We start from the raw sequence: 24,742 nt of genomic DNA, 5'->3' as shown, positions 1-24,742 counted from the left end.
AGTGAGATATTAATTCTCCAGCAAAGTGCCATAATTTGATAAAACCGTATTTTAATTAGATAGCCTAATTCAGATATCAAAGTTACTCTGTACAAGGACGACAGAGGTTGCTGTGAGCTGTGATGCCACAGCACTCTACCCAGGGCGACAGCTTTAATTACGCATAACGCACAGACAACTGTACCTAAAGCTCTTCCTTTTCTTGATTTTTTGACTGAAAGAGATGGGCCATCTATCAAAATTCAGGAGCCCTCCAAGATGCAGTTTGGCTCTATTTCTGGCCCCTAGAGGAACGGACCCTCGACCAGGCAGAGGCTTTTGTTCAAGTCCTCCCCCCACACGCACACACTAAAAAGCAGATGTGAATATTAAAGGTCATCTTGGTCCCTGGGGACAGCACCCTACGTTTGGGTATCAGAATTAGTACACGACCCGAAACACCCACTGCCTCGGAAGCCTTGCAATGCCGCCTTTCCTCTGGGTCCATGACACAGGTGAGAATACGGGGTGTGTCGCCCTTAACCGATGGTGGCTGGAGCCTCTTGGGGAGGCTTGAGACAGGGGAAGGACCCGGCCTCCGGCTTCTGGGGCTCGGGATGACCATCGTGCTCCCTTTGAGTGTCAGTTATCAGCCGCTTAGGTAACCCTGAAGTAGCAAAGGGACATCAGGTACTTCTGGGTCTCAAGCTGTGCAAATGGAATCTGTCACGTTCAAACAAAGAGGGCTGGGAAAGCCCCGCCCCACTGAGGTTCGTCGCGCCTTCCGGCCCTGCGGAGGCAGCCCTGGGCAAGAGCACCCCCTGCCGACACCCAGCAGCATTGCGGAAGAAGCGCTGTTGGACTCAGCCGCTGCCCGGGTGCCACCCTCGCCTCGGAAACCGCCAAGCACCACAGTCTTCTTAGACCTTTCCTGCGCGGCTACTTTGAAAGAAGAATGAGGGACCTCGTCCCACGGGGCAGAATTGAAGCAGTACCCGTCACTTGAACCTGGGCTCTAGGAATCACCCAGGACGTTCTCTCGTGTATTCATATTCCTGGGTTGTGGTTAACGTTTAGGCCACCGGCTTGCCTGCTCTTAGGGCATAATGCTGTAGATTCGATTGACTGGTAATTCTGAGAAAATTAAGCTTTCTGGTTCCTCACGTGGATGCCATCAAACCCCTGGAGAGAAATCCTGTGGAACAAAGTTCTCAAATGTTGTAACAAGACAAGGGAGGCAGATGAGTGGACACGGGAACAGAGAGAGGGGAGGAACGGCTGCCACCTGGGCATGGGCAAGAGTGCAGGACATTTAACAGTCAGCATGCTACTTTCAACAACCCCTAGGGGCTGGTCTCCCCACTTCTGTGCTTAGGGGCAGGGCCCTGCCTGTTGCTGAAAGGTAGATTATACTTCACTGGTGTCTGGCCCATCACAACACTTAAGGCTGAATTCAGTAAAAGCAATCATTACAGAATCAAGGAAGGTGCAAAGAAATATAGCATTCTTGATTCCTAAGCATCTGATTTAGAAACACATCTTCACAGCTAGCATGAAGAATGGGTTTATAATCTAAATATAAAATGACCCTTTCCCCTCGGCTCTTGTGGCTCAAGCGGCTAAGGCGCCAGCCACATACACCTGAGCTGGTGGGTTCAAATCCAGCCCCGGCCTGCCAAACAACAATGACGGCTGCAACCAAAAAATAGCCGGGTGTTGTGGCGGGTGCCTGTAGTCCCAGCTACTTGGGAGGTGGAGGCAGGAGAATCGCTTGAGCCCAGGAGTTGGAGGTTGCTGTGAGCTGTGATGCTACAGCACTCTACCCAGGGCGACAGCTTAAAAAAAAAAAAAAATCCCTTCCAAATTGTCCCTCTCTCACAAGCAGCAAGTAAAGAAAGATGAAGGAGTTAACCAATCATTTGTATCTGAGGAACAGGCCTGAGGAAGCCTACAGTTCTGTCACAAGCCATTTGTTCTCTTGATAATTACTCCCCATCACATAACTCCATGGTGGTAGGACCAAAGCATGAGTAAAAATAATAAGGCACGGGTAGGAGTGCACTAATAAATGGGCCAAACCCCCAGGTATATCTGCTGATGCCACCTATGAAGGGACCAGATAAATCCAGATAAGGAGTTTTGAACTTTGCTTTGAAAAAGCACAAGTGAAAGATTGAGACAAAGTGTGGGAGAAGAATTATGACTTGGGAAAAATAATAAGTAAACATATGAGTCTAAAATGAAATTTCCCTCTAGCTTTTGGGTTTTACACGACACTCATGATCACTTTGATGATAACCCACTGAGTAAACTGGGACAGGAACTTATGACTTTACACTGTACCAGGAAGATTAAGGTAAAAATGCGAATTCCTTTTGACTAAATGGTAGATAAATTATGAACTAATTATCTGGAAATAAAATCATGAAGAGGAAAAAGAGAGCAGCCCACATTCAGTAGGTATTCAGATGTTCTGAATATGAGCATAAACCCAAATTCAGTACCCTCAATTAAGAAGCTTTTCTTTTTCCAGTATGGCCACTCTTACCCTCTTTCTTTGCTTGGGTCCTCCTGGTCACAGACCAGCCCTCCATATGTGCGGGATTATTTCCTGTAATGGGAAGAAGCACAGTCTACAGCTTGAAGTGGCTCCTCATGCATCAGCTGTAGACAGACTGAACACGAAGTGGAATGTGCACAGAGAACGCCACCTTCGATTCATTCTGGTTGGTAACACTCAATATACTGTATTTTCAGTCCATTGGGTGTAAGCTCAGTTATGGAGGGGTTCAACTATTATGGAAATCGACAGAAACAACTGACGAACTGAAACAAATGCCAATAATAATTGATATGTGTAAAGACTCTAAATGACTGGGTATGATTTTCTTTTAAGTACAGTAGCACCCTTTTAGTAGTAAAAAAAAAAAATGCATTCATCCCTTGTAGTCTATAATAAGTTTGTTTAACTGATTCAGCTTGGGAGCTTGGGAATTCTGTTCCTGCAGGTTGTGAGAGTGGGTGCCGTATTGCACTATTTGTTTGACAGTAGGAAAGGACTGGGCAATTTTACCATCCAGGCCAAAGATGAAGTATTATGTCTTCCCTGAGAAATCCAACTAGATTAAAAGAAAAGAGCTAAAAATACAGGTGGCCATGAAGTTCATGTGCAATTTAAATGTTAACATTGCAATTTAAAATTGCACACGAACTTTATGGCCACCCTGTATTTACCCCATATGTTTCTTGTTGAAACATCCCAGATTGATAAGCCTCACCTATGATTTCAGAGCAGCTCATCAGGTTTTTAGTCTCCCACCCTTAAAAATGAGCCAACAACCACAGATAATAGCCTCTGATGTGAAAGACAGAGACCCAAACTAATAGAAAAAAAGAAACCTGGATAAAACAGAAACTTTACAGAAGGAAAGAAAACTTCAACAACACAACAAAAAGCAAAACAAACAATCCCACACCTATATTTGAAATCCTCAGAGAAATAAGACATTGGAACCATAAAATAAGAAAAAGCTTGTCTTCAACTTTAGAAGTTAAAAAGTAACAATCATATGAAAAAAAAGAAAGAGATGTAATCCTAGCACTTTGCTTTAGCTCAGGAGTTCGAGACCAGCCTGAGCAAGAGCAAGACCCCGTCTTTAATAAAAACCAGAAAAAAACTAGCCAGGTGTCAAGCCTGGCACCTGTAGTCCCAATGACTCAGGAGGCTGAGGCAAGCAGATTGCTTGAGCCTGAGAGACTGAGGGTGCTGGGAGCTACGATGATGCCAGGGTAAAAGAGTGAGACTGTCTCAAAAAAAAAAAGAAAGAAAGAAAAAGGAAAGGGTAGGAAAGGAAAGGACGTTTAAAGGAGAATAGTCAAGGAAAAAACTCAGAGACCTTGGAAATTAAAAATGGAAAGAAAAAAATGAAACACTCATTTAAAAGATTGATGATAATTAAGTCCAGGATATTGCCAGAAAAAAAAAACAAAAACAGAGAACAAGAATGAAATAAAGGCTAGACGAGGTGGCTCGTGCCTGTTGTAATCCTAGCACTCTAGGAGGCTGAGGCAGGTGGGTCACTTGAGCTCAGGAGACACCAGCCTGAGCAAGACACCCTGTCTCTACTAAAAATAGAAAAACAGAGGCAAAAGGATCACATGAGCCTAAGAAGTTGAGGGTACTGTGAGCTATAATGCCATGACTCTGTGAGACACTGTCTCAAAAAAAAAAAAAAAAGATAAAAATAGAAGAGGCTCAGTGTGGAAGCTCAGTGGTTAGGCACCGGCCACATGCACTGGGGCTGGTGGGTTCGAACCCAGCCAGAGCCTGCTAAACAAAGAGACAAACAAACAAATAGCCGGGCACTGCGGTGGGCACCTGTAGTCCCAGTTACTAGGGAGGCTGAGGCAAGAGAATCACTTGAGCCCAAGAATTTGAGGTTGCTGTAAGCTGTGACGCCACAGCACTCTACTGAGGATGACATAGACTCTGTAAGAAGGAAAGAAGGAAGCAAGGAAGGAAGGGAGGGAGGGAGAGAGAGAGAGAAAAGAGAGAAAGAGAAAAATAGAAGACTCACTGAGGAGTTCCAGGAAAAAAGTATTATTTTTTATAATTAATTCTTTAATTTTCCCAAACTTTAAAGATACAGATTTTCAGATTAAAAGGGCCCATTTAGTGCCCAGCACAAATGGATGGAAATTAACTCACATCAAGTCACTTCCTCATGAAATTTCAGAATCCTAGGAATTAAAAAAAAGATCCTTTAGGTTTCCAGAGATAGGAAAATAGGTCATAAATAAAGGAACAGAAGTGAGACTGGCTTTCAATTTCTCAATAGCGATACTACAAGCTAGACGAAAATTGGAAAATGCCTTCAAAATTCTGGAGGAAAATATTTCCAACCTACAATTCTATACTTGAGTAAACTATCATTCAAGTGGGAGAGTAGAATAAAGATAATTGCATAATTGCAAGGTCTCCACAATAAGATTCTTATACAATCTTTCTTGGGAAGTAACTGGAACATATGATCCACCAAAAGGAAGATGAATTCAAGAAGGAAGACAGTTAAGACAGAGGATTTAAGGGAATCTTCAGGATATGGAGATTTGAGATTCCAGACTGAAAGTGAAAAGAGATTTCACATTGTCAGCTGTGCGCCAGGCAGGAGCAGATACAGGTTTTGTGAGGCCTAAAGCTTATACAATTTAGGGATCTTCTTTAAAAAAAAAAAAAGTACAGAATTCAGTGTGAAAATGAATATTGATTTACAATGATAAAAGAAATCACAGCAAATAAAAGATTATTTTTTTTTTTTTGGCCGGGGATGGGTTTGAACCCGCCACCTCCGGCATATGGGTGAACCCGCCACCTCTGGCATATGGGACCGGCGCCCTACTCCTTGAGCCACAGGCACCGCCCCAAATAAAAGATTTTTAAAAGCTGAGAAATACCACAGACATCACAAAATATAGAATTAATTGTTTGACCCATGTCTGTAATTTTTTTCCTTTGCATTTTTAGCTTCATATTTCCCCCTCAACAGTTTATTATGAAATTTTCCAAACCTATAGAACTTTACAGTGAACACCATATACTATCTTATAAATTCAACACTTAACATTGTGCTATACTTATCACAAATCTATTTCTTTAACTATTCATCACTCCATCTCATTTTTTTAATGAATTTCAGACACAGCAAATTGTAGATGTCAGTACAATTCCCTTCAATATTTCAACATGCATATCATTAATAGATCATATTTGTTTATAATTCTTGTCTCTGTTTTCTTTTTTAAGAGACAGAGTCTCACTTTGTCGCCCACCGTAGGAGTGCCATAGTGTCACAGCTCACAGAAACCTCTAGCTCTTGGGCTTAGGCGATTCTCTTGCCTCAGCCTCCCGAGTAGCTGGGACTACAGGCATCCGCCACAATACCCAGCTATTTTTTGTTGTTGTTGTTACAGTTTGGCCTGGGGCCGGGTTTGAACCCACCATCCTCGGTATATGGGGCCGGCACCCTACTCACTGAGCCACATGCACCGCCCTATAATTCTTGTCTCTTATTCATTTGAGTTACGTTTACATACAATGAAATGTAACAATCTTAAGTATAGGCTGTATACTTTTTATTACTTCTTTATATAACAATGATTTTGTGATCTCATCTTTCTCTAGAAAGAATGGGAAGATAATCATAGTCTTTTTCCTAGCATGGTTAATCAAAGTTTGTTTTTTTCTTTTTCATTCTTTTGAGATAGAGTCTCACTTTGTTGTCCAGGTTAGAATACTGTGGTGTTACCCTGGCTCACAGCAACCTCAGACTCTTGGGTTCAAGTGATCCTCCTGCCTCAGCCTCTCGAGCAGCTGGGACTACAGACACAAGCCATCAGGCCCAGATAATTTTTCTTTTTTTTTTTTTCAGACTGAGTCTCACTTTGTCGCTCTTGGTGAATGCTGTGGCATCACAGCTTACAGCAACCTCAAATTCTTAGGTTCAAGTGATTCTCTTGCCTCAGCCTCCCAAGTAGCTGGGACTACAGGCGCCTGCCATAATACCCGGCTATTTTTAGAGATGAGGTCTCGCTTTTGCTCAGGCTGGTCTGGAACTTGTAAGCTCAGGCAATCCACCCACTTCAGCCTCCCAGAGTGCTAGGATTACAGGTGTGATTTTTCTATTTTTAATAGAGATGGGTCTCACTCTTGCTCAGGCTGGTCTTGAACTCCTGAGCTGAAGTGATCCTCCAGAATGGAGGCATGAGCCACTGCACCCTGCCAAAATATTTTTTATTATTAATAGTAGAGACATATAAACAACTCTGTACCATATAGGTAGTACATTGCACTGTTTGTAATACTGCCACAGATTTATGTAGAATTCTGATAAATTCTGATAAGGAAAAAAATGTAGAGTGTGTTTATAACTGTTTGTGTTGCATTATCCAGTATATTCCTGCTAGGAGAGAACTTTCATTTTAAAGTAGGCATTGTTGAAAACTGAATCAGTCACTTAAAATTTTCTACATCTGACAAGTGGAAAATTTTTTCCCCACAGACTAACTTCTAGCTCCTTTCATTTCAAACTTAGTTTTTCCTCCCCTTCTCATCTACTTCTGCCAAGCATCATACAACGTGTTCATATCCCATTATGACTGATGATTCCACACCTAACTTAGTACTGGTACAAAAAACATGACATGTTCTTTAAGATCTTTTTATTTTATATTTTATATAAAATATATACTCTTTGGTTACTATCTGAGGCCTTTTTTATATGCTGCTTTGTGATATTCATATTAGAGAATAGAGGAAACTCATTCTCAATGCTCTTAGACAGAAAAAAAAGTTGCAACTGGCTATCACTACAGCCAGTGTCGATATGAAAGAGGGAAGTGAGTAAGTTTGTCCCCAGGCAAAGTAGAATATGTATCTACGGAGCTTAGCCATGGATAGAATTATCTTGGTGTAACCCTGCTAAGAGAGGAAGAATCTCTGTTCAGTGTTTTGAAATAATTCAAGGACAGAAAGTTCTCAATCTTTTACTCACAACTTTTAAGAAAAACCAACTAATTAACTTAGGATTGTCAAAAAGAAGGGAAACTGGGTTTTGGCCTAAAATACTTCATACATGAGTTTGGTTATTTTAATTATGAAATAAGTAACTAAAGTTAATGAATCCTAAGGGGAGTGGCATGGCCTATAAAGAACATGAATTTGGAGTCGTAGAGACCTGAGTTCAAATGCCACCTCTGCTACTGATCTAACTACATGACTCAATTGATTAGCTGTTGCTGCATAAAGGGCCACCTCAAAACTTGATGGCTTACAGCAACAAGAATTTATTTAGGTTCCAATTCTGCAGGTCAGCAATTTAGGCCAGTTCTCCTGGTCTCCTTGGACTCTCTCACATGTCCCACAGTTCAGCCAGGTGGCTCTGCTTCTGGAAATTAACTGGCTGTCAGCGATTTGCTTCTATTCCTCTCTCCAGGATCTCTCATCCTCTAAGCCTGGACTTGCACTTATGGAGAAAGGAGGGGTCCAATAGTGTCAGTGAAGTATCTAAAGCCATATATAACCTATGGCACTCTACCCGAAGGCCATAAAGTGACACTCTGTCTCTACAAAAAAAAAAAAAAAAGCAGAAGCCTTCTTTTATGTTATTTATTTATTTATTTGTTTATTTTATTTATTTATTTTGAGACAGAGCCTCAAGCTGTCGCCCTGGGTAGAGTGCTGTGGCATCACAGCTCACAGCAACCTCCAAATCCTGGGCTCAAGCGATTCTCCGGCCTCCGCCTCCCAAGTAGCTGGGACTACAGGCGCCCGCCACAACGCCCGGCTATTTTTGGTTGCAGCCGTCACTATTGTTTGGCCAGCCGGGCTGGATTCGAATCCACCAGCTCAGGTGTATGTGGCTGGCGCGTTAGCCGCTTGAGCTACAGGCGCCGAGCCCAGAAGCCTTCTATTGTTTAGATTCCAGTAAAGTCCGTATCAGCCTCAGAGCTTTTGCATTTGCTGTCTCTTTCACCTAGAAGACTCTTGTTTCAGATCTTCACAGGAAAAGTTCTTCTCACTCAGTACTCAGCTGAGCTCTCCTCTCCTCGAATACACCTCTCTGATCAACTTATCTAATGCCCCTACCCACATCTTCATCGTCAGCCTCCATTTGGTATTTATTTTCTTTTAACACTAATAATCATCATTTACTTACATTTTTATTGCCTGTCTCACCAAGTGAAATGTAAGCTCCAAGAAAGCAGTCATCTTGCCTGTTGTGTTTATTAGACTGTATCACAGAAACAGAGTGGGACTGGTACTTAGTACGAGGCTGGGTACTTAGCATCAGGTTTGGCTCTGAGGAAATGGCACATAGATTAGTTACTTTTGTGGGGGAGAAATAGGAGGTTGGGTAAAGATTTGGAGTTTGGGGATCATGATTAGGCGCAGTGAGAGGCCACAGTGGACAGCTCTAAGGAGAGAGAAGGCCCTGTAGCCTTGGGATGCAGGTTCAGAGTCCCACCATCTGAGAACCAAACACAGAGGTGAGTGTTGGTGAAGGAAAGATGATTTATTCTCATGCTGGCAGCCAGAGGAAAGGGTGGACTATTATCTCAAAGACCATCTCATCTTTCTCTGCTTAGAAGCAACTTACAAAGGGAAAGGGCAAAAAGGATTGGTGGCCAAGAGCAAGCTTTGTGCCAGTTATCGTGACTTGATAGATGGTTATCAGCAAAAAATTGATCGTCCCGTGGATCTTGTCATCAACAGTGTGCAGTTGACCTATTATGGACTTTTGATCTGTTTTTTCCTCAAGGTCATTTTTAAATCTTGTGCCTGATAGCTGTGTAAGCAAGCAGCAGATAATTCTAAACCTTCAAGACAGAACAAGCTGAAAGCAAAATGGCTTCCCTTTAGCTAGCCTAGCAGGGTAGTCTGATTGGCCCTTGAGATGTGCTTCCAGTCCTGGGTCCCTGAGAGTGACAAGTAGCACCCAGCAGGACCTTCTTCATAGTCCTGTATGCTTTGAGCCTCACTTTGCATCATTTGCTCCTTTATCAGTTACATTATTCCTTTTGACACTGCAAACTTCCTAGGAGTGCTAACTTCTTACTATATAGGCTTTCAAGCAATGATCTTGCTTTTAACATCATATTCACCTACTCTCAGAGTTACATTGTGCCTCAAATTTCTAAGTCTTTCAGGGTTCTGCATATGGATTAGCTTAATTCTGAGTTTCTGTACTGCTGGCTTAGCTTTCAACATTCTCTGATTGCTAAATCTGTTACTTCTCATTGATTTGCTCTCCACCTTGGAAAATTTTGGTGCTGTCATCCCCTCTCTTGTTCTACCTTTCTTTCTTGTTTTTCTCTTTCTGTCACATTTAATTGGATGCATACTTCTAAGTGTATTTTACAAGTACAGTATTAAAAACTTAAAAGACCGCCTGTGGCTCAGTGAGTAGGGCGCCGGCCCCATATGCCAAGGGTGGCGGGTTCAAACCCAGCCCCAGCCAAACTGCAACAAAAAAATAGCCAGGCGTTGTGGTGGGCGCCTGTAGTCCCAGCTACTCGGGAGGCTGAGGCAAGAGAATCGCGTAAGCCCAGGAGTTAGAGGTTGCTGTGAGCCGTGTAACGCCACGGCACTCTACCAAGGGCGGTACAGTGAGACTCTGTCTCTACAAAAAACAAAACAAAACTTAAAAGACATTTAGAACCATAAAAAAATAACAAGATACTAAGGAATCTTTGCAAAGATGACTGTAGTAATAATCAGCAATGAGGTATGTAGCACTTTTTCCAGGATGAGTTTGAGAAATCAATGAATTGTCCTTCCCCCCATCCCCTAGTCTACAAGGCAAATGTCATCAAACACTAATACATTATACAAACCGTGGGTTCTTCCCAAAATATGATACAATGAGAAATCAATAGCAAAAGATAATAAAGGAGTTGGAAATTCAAAAACATACCACATACATCAAAGAGAAAGTCATAATAAAATTAGAAAATATGTATAAATAAATGATAATGAAAATTTTATAAACTTGTGGAATGTATTTAAAGCAGTATTTAATAAGATACAAATTGCCTTAATAAATCTGTGATCTTAAGTTTGCTCTGCAGGCCAGCAAATGACCTGACAATCTGATAAAAAATGCAAATTTCAGGCTCTGGCCAAGACTTACTGAATTAGAAATTCTGAGAGTGGAGTTTAGAAATCTGTATTTTGACAAGATCTGATGCATGCTGAAGTTAAGCACCACTGCCTTATGTGTATACGTTGAAAAAAAGAGAAAAATTAATAATCTAAACACCCAACTCAAGAATTTAGGAAAAGCTAAAGAAATGTATTAATATATGCTCAATGACATTTTAAAATAAAAATATATATGTAAAAGTTTTAAAAGAAAGAACATTAACACCAATCCGCAAGTAATAAAAGGAAGAGAATTATAATGTTAAGAATAGATATTTTAGGGCAGCACCTGTGGCTCAGTGAGTAGGGTGCCAGCCCCATATACCAAGGGTGGCGGGTTCAAACCCAGCCCCAGCCAAACTGCAACAACAACAAAAATAGCCAGGCGTTGTGGCAGGTGTCTGTAGTCCCAGCTATTTGGGAGGCTGAGGCAAGAGAATTGTCTAAGCCCAAGAGCTGGAGGTTGCTATGAGCTGTGACGCCACAGCACTCTACCGAGGGCCACAAAATGAGACTCTGTCTCTAAAAAAAATGTGTATTCTTTTTTTTTTTTTTTGTGATACTTTATCATCCTTGGTAGAGTGTCATGGCATCATAGCTCACAGCAACCTCAAACTCTGATTCTCTCGCTTCAGCCTCCTAAGTAGCTAGGACCACCAGTGCCTATCACATTTAAAGATGAGTGCCTCCCTCTTGCTCAGGCTGGTTTCCAACTCCTGAGCTCAGGCAATCCACTCATCTCAGCCTCCCAGAGTACTAGGATTACAGGTGTGTAATCCTACAGGTGGGTTCATCCCCTGGCATAGAAAATTTCTTTACAATGTATTTTAATGGCTTACATTTTATACTTTACCCATCAAGAGAAAGGAAACTGATCCCAGTTTTCCTTCAGCTTGACTCTGATTTCTGAGTGGATCAACAACAAAGAAGTTGAATAAAAAATAAAGCTATACATAGAAAAATACTTTAAGATACCTCATTATAGATACCTGTGCAGATACATGCATACTTTTTTTCCTGGACAGAACCACGAGAAAATGTTGTAAATGATTTTGTTTGGGGAGAAAGTAGGGTAAGGGGAATGGATAAATTTCAGTTTTCCTTTTTTGAAACATTCCCTTTGAGTTTGAACTTCTGATTTTATACATACACAGTTACTACTTTTAATTTTAAAAGTGATAACATGGCTTAATTGAACTGTGAGGTTATGGTACCTAAATTTCCTTTTTTAAAAAACCTGGTTAATGTTATAGGATTGTTAACACACACACACACACACACACACACAGAGTAAACAAGTTTCAAACCTGGTCTGGGTCAGAACATTTTTTTTCTATATGTAATTCACAACTTCCTTCTAGAAATAAATTAATACAGCAAATGTATAGGCAATTTTCTGACAAACTCTAAAGAGACTGAAGATTTGTTCTAAGAAGCCCGGTCACCCAACTGTTAAGAGTCCAATTACTTTTGAGACAGAGCCTCAAACTGTCACCCTGGGTAGAGTGCATGGCATCACAGCTCACAGCAACCTCCCACTCCTGGACCCAAGCAATTCTCCTGCCTCCGCCTCCCAAGTAGCTGGGATTACAGGCACCTGCCACAATGCCCGGCTATTTTTTGGTTGCAGTCGTCATTGTTGTTTGGCAGGCCCTGGCTGGATTCGAACCCGCCAGCTCAGGTGTATGTGGCTGGCGTCTTAGCTGCTTGAGCCACAGGCACCAAGCCAAGAGTCCGATTACTTTTAACTAAATATAATTTTATTTGGTATCTAGCCTAACAATGATTATTTATTTCTACAAACGGTCCCTATCTATGTAGCCTAACAATGATTATCTATTTCTATAAACGGTCCCTATCAAGAGTAAATCTTTGAATGTGCCTGATAAGAGTCCTCCTTTGCAGCAAGATTTGTAATACAATAAGCGTCCAGATGACAGGACATAGAACGTAACTCATTCATTCTTTTAACAAGTGTTTGAGCGCCTGTTGTATGACGGACTTTGACAAAAGCTTGAGTGTCTGTCACGTGCCAGGCATTGTCCCTGTGGCTGGGGATGTAAAAATGAACAAATGAGACTGGGGGGAAAACTACAGTTCCCACCATATATTGCTCTTCGGTCTTTCCCAGTAGTCCCTTCCCACGGTTCCGGCGGCTCAGCGAGCCCCGCCCCCGAGCTGCCACATACTCAGCTCCTGGCAGGCGTGAACTACAACTCCCACAATGCCTCTGTGGGGCTCCGAGCGAGGGCGCCCCTTCCTCCCGGCTGTGCCGGGGACGACTACAGTACCCAGAAGGCGCAGCTTCCCCGCCTGGGTGTTATCGCTCCTTTCCCGGTGCGGGACGCGGTAGTGACCAGTGAGCGTGCCAGGCCTAGGGTTTTCTGTGTCCTTCCCCGGGTCAGGGACAAACCAGTGACTTGAGTCTTGGGCACTCAGCCCAGGAGGGAGTGCAGAAGGCCGCCGTCCCTTCTGTCCAGCTCACGTCCCCTTAGGTTCCTCTCGCTCCGCCTGCAACCGCTTGGACGGGTCCGGGACGGACTACCAGGGCAGGGGTGGCAGTCGCGGCGGCTCCGGCCAGGGCGAGGCTGCGGCGCTCGGAGCGGCGGTCGCAGCGGGAGCACCGGGGAGGAAGCGAGAAGATGGCGTCGGAGTTGGAGACCGAGGTGCAGGCCATCGACCGGAGTTTGCTGGAATGTTCTGCAGAGGAGACAGCGGGGGTGAGTGCCGGGACCCAGGCGGGTACGTCGGCGCGCGCCCCGGGGAGGAACCGACTCTTGGAAACGCTAGAGTGGCCGGGCCCAGACTTGTCTCTTGGGATGACGATCCGGGCAGGCCACCGATCCTGCCCTTTCCTTCCATCTGCAGTAGCTCCCAGAACTGTGCTGTGCACCAGCCACCTTTCCTTTCCTTTCCTTTTCTGCCTGGACAGACCCACGGCAGTTACATTCCTCCTTTGCCTCACCTTCCCATTAAGTTCCCCACTCAGGAGCTTTTGCCCTTTACACCAGGTCTTGAAAGGGGAAGGAACGAGATGCATGCTAATGTTTTCGGTGTAATCGCCCTACTTTATCTTCCGGATTTTTTCCTGAGGTTGGGGGGTAGGGGAGCAGTGCCTCCTCCACTAAACATGCTACACTGAGCCAATACTTTGTTGCTGGGACTGCCCTGGATACCAGCGATGCAAACACCACCACTGTCCCTCATTTACCCACTTCAAGTGCTTCCTTCCCTTCACCCCCAATTTCGTTGGTTGACAAGGTGGATGCAAGTGTAGAAAGTTTACAGAGTAGGAGAAAGTAGAATGGAAGCTGGGAGATTAAAAAAATAATTTCTCCCGGAGTTGGGGATAGTTGGATAGAGAGCAAACGTTATATAACATTGAGATAGCAACTTTTAGCAAACACTGTATAAGCTAATAACGTGAAAGTTGGTCACAGTATAGTAGGAGCCCCAAACTTAAGGCAGTCAAACCCAGTATTGTGCTAAAACGGTAATAAGAATGTGCTAGAAATCGAAGAATTGTAAAATGACAAACTGAAGGACATCTTTCCCCAATAAGGATAGGGAGCACCCATTAGAACAGATTGTCCAGAATGATTATGAATGGACTGAAGCAGCTTGGGCCCCACCTTTAAGGTCTCCATTTAAAAAAGCTGCTAGGGAGAGAGAAAGAAGGAGGGAGGGGTGGGGGAAAGGAAGAGCAGAGAGGGAAGAAGGGAGGAGGGTGGGGTCTTGGTGTGTGACACAACTTTTGGGGGCAAGACACAATTATAAGAGGGACTTACCTAACAAATGCAATCAATGTAACCTGGTTTCTTGTACCCTCAGTGAATTCCCCAACAATTAAAAAAAAAAAAAAAAAAAGCTGCTAGGAAGGGAATGACTCCTGAAACAAGTCAGCAATCTGAATGTTATGAACAAAATTTGGGGTGGGGGGCACTGTGGAGCTGTTGTTCAGCCAGTAGCTACTTTGTGTGAATTGGTGAGGACACTGCTGGAGTGGAAATAATTGACAGGAGCAGAGACGAGAAGTTTAAAGTGACGAGTCTTGGCTCGTTTTGTTAGATTTTTTTTTTTTTTTTGAGACAGAGTCTTACTTTGTTGCCCTCAGTAATGTGCTGTGGTGTCACAGCTCACAGCAACCTCAAACTCTTGGGCTTAAGCGATTCTCTTGCCTCAGCCTCCCAAGTAGCTGGGACTACAGACGCCCACCATAACAGCTGGCTATTTTTTGGTTGCAGTTGTCATTGTTTAGCAGGCTGGGGCCAGGCTTGAACCTACCAGCCTCGGTGTGTATGGCCAGTGCCCTACTCACTGAGCTATGGGCACCGAACCAGTTAGATTTTTTTTTAAAAAAAGACTGACTTGTTTAGGTCTGTTTTCATTTACTTTCTACTTAATGTTGCACAACCCCAAGATTTTCAGCCCCCCATCTGCCTTTCATTTATCAAAGATTTGAAAAAGAATATGAAAGTAGTATTACAAGTAAACAGTGAAATAATAATGACAGCTGTTCCCTCTCCATGTCTCTTCTAATTGAAGTCTAACTGCTGTTTACCTTATGGTACTGTAATTTGTTTTGTTTTTTTCTCTCCCCCTAAATTTCGTGTCTGTTGGCACAGTGATACAGGATACATCTTCCATTATCCCTCTTCTAAAAAAAGTGCAAACTATCAATTGATTAGAAGTTCTTCAATTCGTTGAAGTTACTGAGGAAACCAGTTACAGGACTAGTCCTGGAGGCCAATGCTCCTAGTTCTTAATCCACTGAAATTCTCAAACAGATGTGTTAGGAAAAAATGAAGGGAAATGTAACAACAGGATTAATTGGGACTTAATTAGAGCTTGTGAAGATCATAGTCTGAGCTACATTTTGCTTTTACTGTTTACTTTAAATGGCTTTCTGAACAATAAGATTTCAGAAAAATTCCTGGAAGGCCAGGAAAATTCTTTCATCTAAAGAAGATGCAAATTAATAATGAAATATATAAACTTATTGTGGCTTTATTTTATAAGGAGTTTACTGTCTGTATTTAGTTAGAACACCAAACACTTTATTCCTTCAGCTCAGGCTCCAGGCCAGACCTTTACAACAAATTAAATTGAATTGCTAAAGTTTTCTCTCAAGTTAAAAGTAAATTTTAGAGAAGTAGACAAAGCAGTTATTGCAGGCTTTAGATCTTTGTTAATTTGTAATTTGTTAGGATCACTTCCATCTAAAATGACCTAATGGGTGCTAGTATTATCTTTACCACATTTTATTTATACACCGCTTTTCTTATTTGTGTTAGGAGGAAGGACTTTTTGTGACCCCTATCCATTGCAACTAGTATGCCTCACAAATAAAAGCATCTAAGCTGACTCTTTAATAATCAGAAGTTTAGGATATTACGTTAGCTTTTTCTTCTCAGTCTCTTTCCCAGTAGAATTGATTCCACAAATAAGACTTTCCCAATAACTTGTGACTCTATCTACATTTCATACTACATGGTAATGATAGGTTCCGGGGGGTGATTATGATTTAAGAAATATGTACTGTGTTTTTCCCCAAGAATAAAAGAAGTAAAATTTGTTGTAGAAGTTTTATGTAGAACTTCATGTGTTGGTTTGTTTAAATTTTAAAACAGTTTTATTGATACATAACTTACATACTGTGCAATTCAATTTAGTGGTTTTTAGTATATTGATGAGTTGTGCAACCATCACCACAATTAATTTTAGGACATTTTCATTCCCCTCTAAAGAAATCTGTACCCATTAGCAATCACTTCCCATTTCCCCCCAAACTTCCAAACTCTTAAGTACCTACTAATCTATTTTTGTCTCCATACATTTGTGTATTCTGGATGTTTCATATAAATATAACTCAATCTATTATCATTTGTGAATGTCTTCTTTCACTTACCATAATGTTTTCAAGGTTTATCCATATTATAGTACACATGAGTTAAATAGACCTTATTTGAAATGCTTGGGACCAGAAGTGTTTTGGATTTTTAAGACATTGAAATATTTGCAGTTATAGTTGAGCCTAATGTAAAATCCAAAATGCTCCAATGAGCATTTCCTTTGAATATGACCGTTCTTCCTTTTTTAAATTAACTAACAGATCTCACTCTGTTGCTGGGGCTGGAGTGCAGTGGCATCATCATAGCTGATTGCAACCTCAAATTCCTGCCTCAGCTCCCAAGTAGCTGGGACTTTAGGCACATGCCATCATACCCAGCTAATTTTTAAAATTTTTTGTGGAGAATGGGTCTCAATATTACCTAGGCTGGTTTCCAACTTCTGGCCTCAAGTGATCCTCCTGCCTCTGCCTCCTAAAGTGCTAAGATTACAGGCATGAGCCACTGCCCGGCCTCTTCATTTTTTTTATTGCCAAATGATATTCCATTGTGTGGATATGCCACATTTTATTTATCCATTCATCAGTTGATGGATATTTGGGTTGTTTCCACTTTCCAGGTATTATGACTTATGCTACTGTGAACATTTGTGTACAGATTTTTGTGTGGACCTATGTTTTCATTTCTCTTGGTATATCCCTGGAGTAGAATTTCTGGGTCATATGTTAAGTCCATTGAGGAACTAATTGCAGGACTTTTCCAAAGCGGCTGCATCATTTTCCATTCCATTTTCCATACTGTCAACACTTGGTATTGGCTGTGTTTTTGATTATAGCCATTCTGTTGGGTGCGAAGTGCTTTCTTAATGTGCTTTTGATTTGCATTTCCCTCATGACTTATGATGTTGAACATCTTTTCATGAGTATATTGATCATTTTTTATTTGCCTATTTTTAATTAGGCTTTTGGTGTATTACTGGTTTTCTATATTATTTTTATTTGTAAATGCTTTTCTTCATTTGTAAAGCTCTTAATATAATTTAAAATTTTCTCTTTATAGTCCTGAAAACACCTTTGAGCACTGGTGATTGTTGTTTTATGGTTAACTTACATGTTGCTTATTCTTGTTTGAAAACAATACCAGTAGTGGTTAAAGGGATACAATTTTAATTGGGTATAGAAGTTATAATCAAATACTGTCATAAAAGGCTAACCTCTAGGGATTCTTTGTTTTGGTGTTTATCACACTTGGTTTCTATTCCAAGCCTTAAGTTTAGGATTCAATGAAAGGAAAGCTCCAGGAAATGTTGTCATAACATGTTTACTTTAGAGGAATGAGTTGACAGTTTTCTTTACTTCCTTAATGAGGGACTTACTAATAAGATAGTGAGTGTTTATTACTCTCTTGTGCACATGGGTTTGTAGATACTAGTGCCTTAAATAAGGACAAATTAAAATATAACCAAAGTAAAAATCGCGGTAATGTTTTGTGTTGAAGAAACAGCTACAGTTAGCATATGTTAGTAAGAACTAATATGAAAAGCTATAGATTTTCTTATTTTGAGAAGTTGCTTTAAATAGTAAATGTGTAAGTGTAATCAGGTTAAAGTGCCATAATAGAGCTCAAGTATATTAGGTGGTTTTGAATTTTTCACATAATTGTTACAAACTGTTTAAAGGTGAGGAACATATATCTGCTTTTCTTGAACCAGGTTTTTTATGTTTTGTTAATAATTTATAATAATACATAATAAAACACTTGCTAGAATGAAATACTTGTTTTACTAATAATGTTTTATATAGGATGACTGAAGAATTTAATCAGTCAAATCTATGAACAAATTTGACCTGTCTATTGTTAGAACTAAAAGGCTATTGTTAGAAAACATCTTTTCTGAAGAAGACATTTGTTCTCCTAAATTAAAATCTTACAGAAGTGAAGTTTTAAGAGGAATGAGAACATAAAATATAAGAAAAACAAAAGTTGCTTTTTAAATAAAACCTATCATGTTACGTGAATTAAAATAGGTTGAAGCACTTAACTTTCTAGGATTATAAAGTTGAATTCTTTTGGTCTTATTGCTTAATTTTTCATTCATAAAGAATAAATTGGGCCGGGTACAGTGTGGCTCACGCTTGTAATCCTAGCACTCTGAGAGGTCGAGGTGGGTGGATTGACTGACTTTAGGAGTTGAGACCAGCTTGAGCAAAAGTGAGACCCTGTCTCTAAAAAATAGCCAGGTGTTGTGGTGGGCACCTGTAGTCTGAGCCAGCTACTTGGGAGACTGAGGCATGAGAATCACTTGAGCCAAAAAATTTGAGGTTGCTGTGAGCTGTGATGCCATGGTACTCTATCAGGAGGTCAAAGAGAGACTCTGTCTCAAAAAAAAAAAAAAGAGCAAATTGGTTAGAATAATTTGACTACCTTCATTGATATTTCAGTTTGCTGACAACAGGTTAAAATGGGACCTTGTGGTTGGGCATGGCGGCTCACAGTTGTAATCCCAGCACTTTGGAAGGCTGAAGCAAGAAGATTGCTTGAGCCCAGAAGTTTGAGACCAGTCTGGGCAGCATAGCAAGACCCTGTCTCTAAAAAAAATTACCCAGGTGTGGTGATAACACTCCTGTAGTCCTAGCTACTTGATAGGCTGAGGCAGGAAGATCACATGGGCCCAGGACTTTGAGGCTGCAGTGAGCCACGATCACCTTTATTTTGAGATCCTGTCTTAACCCTCTCCCCCCAAAACCCTGGACATGTACACTTGGATGAGACAAAAAAAGATGTCTTTTCTAGTTTGTTTATTGATACTTCTTTGCCTTTCACTTTTTTTTAGAAGACAGTCTTGCTTTGTCACCTGGGCTAGAGTGCCATGCCTCAGCCTAGATCATAGCAACCTCATACTCCTGGGCTCAAGCAATCCTCCTGTCTCAGCTACCATACCAGGCTAATTTTCTATTTTGAATAAATAACAGGGTATTGCTTTGCTCAGGCTGATCTCAAACTTCTGAACTTAAGCAGTCCTCCCACCTCAGTCTCCCAGAGTGTTAGGATTACAGGTATGAGCCATCACCCTGGGCTTGCCTTTTATTTAAAAAAAAAAAACAAAAAAAACTGTCCTTTTCATAATTACTGAGCTTAAAGAGTATGTGTGTGTGTGTGGGGGGGGTAACATTGATTTAGAGTTACTCTCTAAAGGGACAGAATCCTTAAAACTTTAAGGTTGTCTCCTAAAAAAATGCAGTATTTTAAAAGTAATTTAATCTCTTATATACATAAAGCAAACACAACCAAGTTTAGTAATATTTAGAAAATACGTTTCCGGGGCGGAGCAAGATGGCAGCCGAGTAACAGCTTCCTTGCATCTGGGCACCGTGAGTCTGGGGAGATAGGACTCCAGGCATCTCTGGCTGGTGGGAACTACCTATCATCACTCCTATGAGGATACAGGGAGTCAGCGAGAGACTTCTGGACCCCAAGAGGAGGACTAAAACAGTGGAAAACCGGCAAGTGGTCGCGTGTGTTCAACCCGTCTAAACCCGCCCACAACTGTAAGTTCAGTAGCAGCGAGACTGCAAACCAGAAAGGCCTTACCTGTGAACTCTTTTGATGTCCTTGGACTTGTCACTGAGTTGAACTGCCTTGGGGAAGGCCTGAGTGGGAGTGCGGAGAACTTTGGCCGTTGTCTAGGGCCCCAGTCTGAGCCGCTGAGCCAGACGGAGCTAATAGTGTTTGGCGGTGGGTCACACGGATCCATTGTCAGTGATCTGCCCCGGCAAGCTCCGCCCTCAGGGTAGCAGAGCTAGAAACGGGTGGGAGCTGGTAACCTAGCAACCAAGTAGCCTAAGGGTGGGGTCTGAGCCGCCTTGCAGCCCTAACCCTCAGGGGCAGAGTGAGACCGGTTTTGGCACACTGAGTAAGTGGATAGCCACTTCAGCAGTGATTCCAGCGAGAAAGCTGGGAAAGCTTCTGCTCAGCAAGTTTACAAGTTCAAAGTGCCTTTTAAGTGGGCTGAAGAGAGATTTAGGGTGTCTACCTGCTGGGGTTTGAGAAATCAGCAGCCTCCAGTCGTATCAGAACTGTGACTAACATCTCATACCCCAAAAGACCACGTGTTGCCCAGACAATATTCAACAACATATACAAACTGCTTTGTTTTTGGTTGTGTATTTTTTTTTTCTTTTTTTTTTTGTTTGGTTGGGTTTTTTTGTTTGTTTATTTTGACGTTGTTGATGTTCTTTTGTTTCTTAATTTCAATCTTTTCCATACAGATCCCTTTTTCTTTCTCAATTTTTCTAGTTTAATTATAATTTCCCATTGCTGCCTTTTTTAATAACTACAACTTCATTTTTGCTAGTGTTTCTACCGCTATCACTTGGTTTTTCACCCAATTTTATCGCCATAAAGTTTTCTGTTTGCTTGTTTTAGTTTGATTTATAGCATTTTTGTCTTTCCTCTCTACTTGGTGGAGGTGGGGTACTGTGTCTGACCAGGTTAGCAAAGAGCTACTGACCTCAAGGGAACCACCCAACTGGGCACCCAACCCCCAGAAGGTGGGGTTTTTTAAGGTTGTGTCAAAGTACCCTACTGTACACCTATATTGCCCTGTCTCCCTCTTTCTGTGCCTCTCTTCTTTTTGTCAATATTCCTTATCCCTACCCCCTCTCCTTTCTCTATCTTTCTTTTTTTTCTTATCACTCGGTCATCCTTTCTTTCATCCCTTTTTTGCTCTTCAACCTTCTCACCTTTCTGGTCCTGTAACCCTTAGTCCACAGGCACAAGAACTTAAAGAGCAAGAGGAAGTGAAAGGAAAATTAGGGCAAGGAAACAGATAAAAGAAATCACTCATGAGGAAGAATCAGCAGAAAACTCCAGGCAACATGAAGAACCAGTCCAGAACAACCCCGCCAAGGGACCATGAGGTAGCTACTGCAGAGGATTCCACCTATACAGAAATGTTAGGAATGACAGAAAGGGAATTTAGAATACACATGTTGAAAACAATGAAAGAAATGATGGAAACAATGAAGGAAACTGCTAATAAAGTGGAAAATAACCAAAAGGAAATCCAAAAACAGAATCAAATCAGAGATGAACGATATGAAGAATATAAAAAGGATATAGCAGAGCTGAAGGAAATGAAACAGTCAATCAGGGAACTTAAAGATGCAATGGAAAGTATCAGCAACAGGTTAGACCATGCAGAAGAAAGAATTTCAGAGGTAGAAGACAAAGTTTTTGAGATAACTCAGATAGTAAAAGAGGCAGAAAAGAAGAGAGAGAAAGCAGAACGTTCACTGTCAGAATTATGGGACTTTATGAAACGTTCCAACATAAGTTATAGGAATTCCAGAAGGGGAAGAAGAATGCCCCAGAGGAATGGAAGCCATACTAGAGAATATTATAAAAGAAAATTTCCCAAACATCACCAAAGATTCTGACACACTGCTTTCAGAGGGCTATCGGACCCCAGGTCGCCTCAACTCTAACCGAGCTTCTCCAAGACACATTGTGATGAACCTGTCCAAAGTCAAGACAAAAGAAAAGATTCTGCAAGCTGCCAGGAGTAAGCGCCAGTTGACCTACAGGGGCAAATCCATCAGAGTGACCTCAGACTTCTCTAATGAAACTTTCCAAGCAAGAAGACAATGGTCATCTACCTTTAATCTACTTAAACAGAACAATTTTCAGCCCAGAATTCTGTACCCTGCTAAGCTAAGCTTCAAAATTGATGGAGAAATCAAATCATTTACGGATATACAAACATTGAGGAAATTCACCACAACAAGACCAGCTCTACAGGGAATACTTCAACCTGTTCTGCACACTGACCACCACAATGGATCAGCAGCAATGTAAGAACTCAGAAATCAAAGGACAGAACCTAACCTCCACACTGATGCAAAAGATAAAACTAAGCAATGGACTCTCACCAAATAAGACGAATAGAATACTACCACACTTATCAATTATCTCCATAAATGTTAATGGCTTGAATTCCCCACTGAAGAGACATAGATTGGCTGACTGGATTAAAAAACACAAGCCATCCATTTGCTGTCTGCAAGAAACACACCTGGCTTCAAAAGACAAATTAAAGCTCCGAGTCAAGTGTTGGAAGACAATTTTTCAGGCAAATGGAATTCAGAAGAAAAGAGGAGTTGCAATCTTATTTTCAGATACATGTGGATTTAAAGCAACTAAAGTCAAAAAAGACAAAGATGGTCACTTTATATTGGTCAAGGGAAAACTACAACAAGAAGACATTTCAATTCTAAATATCTATGCACCAAATTTAAATGCTCCCAGATTCTTGAAACAGACCTTACTCAGTCTGAGCAATATGATATCTGATAATACCATCATAACAGGGGACTTTAACACACCTCTTACAGAGCTGGACAGATCCTCTAAACAGAAATTAAACAAAGATATAAGAGATTTAAATGAGACCCTAGAACAATTATGCTTGATAGACGCATATAGAACACTCCACCCCAAAGATAAAGAATATACATTCTTCTCATCACCCCATGGAACATTCTCCAAAATTGATCATATCCTGGGACACAAAACAAATATCAACAGAATCAAAAGAATTGAAATTTTACCTTGTATCTTTTCAGACCATAAGGCACTAAAGGTGGAACTCAACTCTAACAAAAATGCTCGACCCCATCCAAAGGCATGGAAATTAAACAATCTTCTGTTGAATAACAGATGGGTGCAGGAAGAAATCAAACAGGAAATCACTAACTTCCTTAAGCATAACAACAATGAAGACACAAGCTACCAAAACCTGTGGGATACTGCAAAAGCAGTTTTGAGAGGAAAATTCATCGCTTTAGATGCCTACATTCGAAAAACAGACAGAGAGCACATCAACAATCTCACAAGAGACCTTATGGAATTGGAAAAAGAAGAACAATCTAAGCCTAAACTCAGTAGAAGAAAAGAAATCTCCAAAATCAAATCAGAGATCAATGAAATTGAAAACAAAAGAATCATTCAGAAAATTAATGAAACAAGGAGTTGGTTTTTTGAAAAAATAAATAAAATAGATAAACCATTGGCCAGACTAACTAGAAATAGAAAAGTAAAATCTCTAGTAACCTCAATCAGAAATGATAAAGGGGAAATAACAACTGATCCCACAGAGATACAAGAGATCATCTCTGAATACTACCAGAAACTGTATGCCCAGAAATTTGACAATGTGAAGGAAATGGATCAATATTTGGAATCACACCCTCTCCCTAGACTTGGCCAGGAAGAAATAGACCTCCTGAACAGACCAATTTCAAGCACTGAGATCAAAGAAACAATAAAAAAGCTTCCAACTAAAAAATGCCCTGGTCCAGATGGCTTCACTCCAGAATTCTATCAAACCTTCAAGGAAGAGCTTATTCCTGTACTGCAGAAATTATTCCAAAAAATTGAGGAAGAAGGAATCTTCCCCAACACATTCTATGAAGCAAACATCACCCTGATACCAAAACCAGGAAAAGACCCAAACAAAAAGGAGAATTTCAGACCAATCTCACTCATGAATATAGATGGAAAAATTCTCAACAAAATCCTAGCCAATAGATTACAGCTTATCATCAAAAAAGTCATTCATCATGATCAAGCAGGCTTCATCCCAGGGATGCAAGGCTGGTTCAACATACGCAAGTCCATAAACGTTATCCACCATATTAACAGAGGCAAAAATAAACATCACATGATCCTCTCAATAGATGCAGAAAAAGCATTTGATAAAATCCAGCATCCTTTTCTAATTAGAACACTGAAGAGTATAGGCATAGGTGGCACATTTCTAAAACTGATTGAAGCTATCTATGACAAACCCACAGCCAATATTTTACTGAATGGAGTAAAACTGAAAGCTTTTCCTCTTAGAACTGGAACCAGACAAGGTTGTCCTCTGTCACCTTTACTATTCAACATAGTGCTGGAAGTTCTAGCCAATACAATTAGGCAAGACAAGGAAATAAAGGGAATCCAAATGGGAGCAGAGGAGGTCAAACTCTCCCTCTTTGCTGACGACATGATCTTATACTTAGAGAACCCCAAAGACTCAACCACAAGACTCCTAGAAGTCATCAAAAAATACAGTAATGTTTCAGGATATAAAATCAATGTCCACAAGTCAGTAGCCTTTGTATACACCAATAACAGTCAAGAGGAGAAGCTAATTAAGGACACAACTCCCTTC

The 24,742-nt window shown here is 41.1% G+C and overlaps 1 protein-coding gene across 11 annotated transcripts in view; it reads left to right on the top strand.

Annotated features, from left to right (window-relative positions):
- Positions 1 to 13,005: 13,005 nt before the first annotated feature.
- Positions 13,006 to 24,742, top strand: part of UBR2 (ubiquitin protein ligase E3 component n-recognin 2) — a 136,201-nt gene continuing 124,464 nt past the window's right edge. For all 11 annotated transcript variants that reach the window (XR_008382270.1, XM_053600924.1, XM_053600925.1 and 8 more), the window contains exon 1: positions 13,006 to 13,398. Coding sequence is in view for 10 of the 11 variants with exons in the window: in XM_053600924.1 (XP_053456899.1) it covers positions 13,321 to 13,398 (78 nt within the window). In the remaining variant the exon portion in view is untranslated. The remainder of the gene's footprint in view (positions 13,399 to 24,742) is intronic.

Source organism: Nycticebus coucang, chromosome 9 (genome assembly GCF_027406575.1).
Source record: "Nycticebus coucang isolate mNycCou1 chromosome 9, mNycCou1.pri, whole genome shotgun sequence".
NCBI lineage: Eukaryota > Metazoa > Chordata > Mammalia > Primates > Lorisidae > Nycticebus > Nycticebus coucang.
Note: the sequence above shows the minus strand (reverse complement) of the source record. Positions and strands in the feature narration are given on the sequence as shown.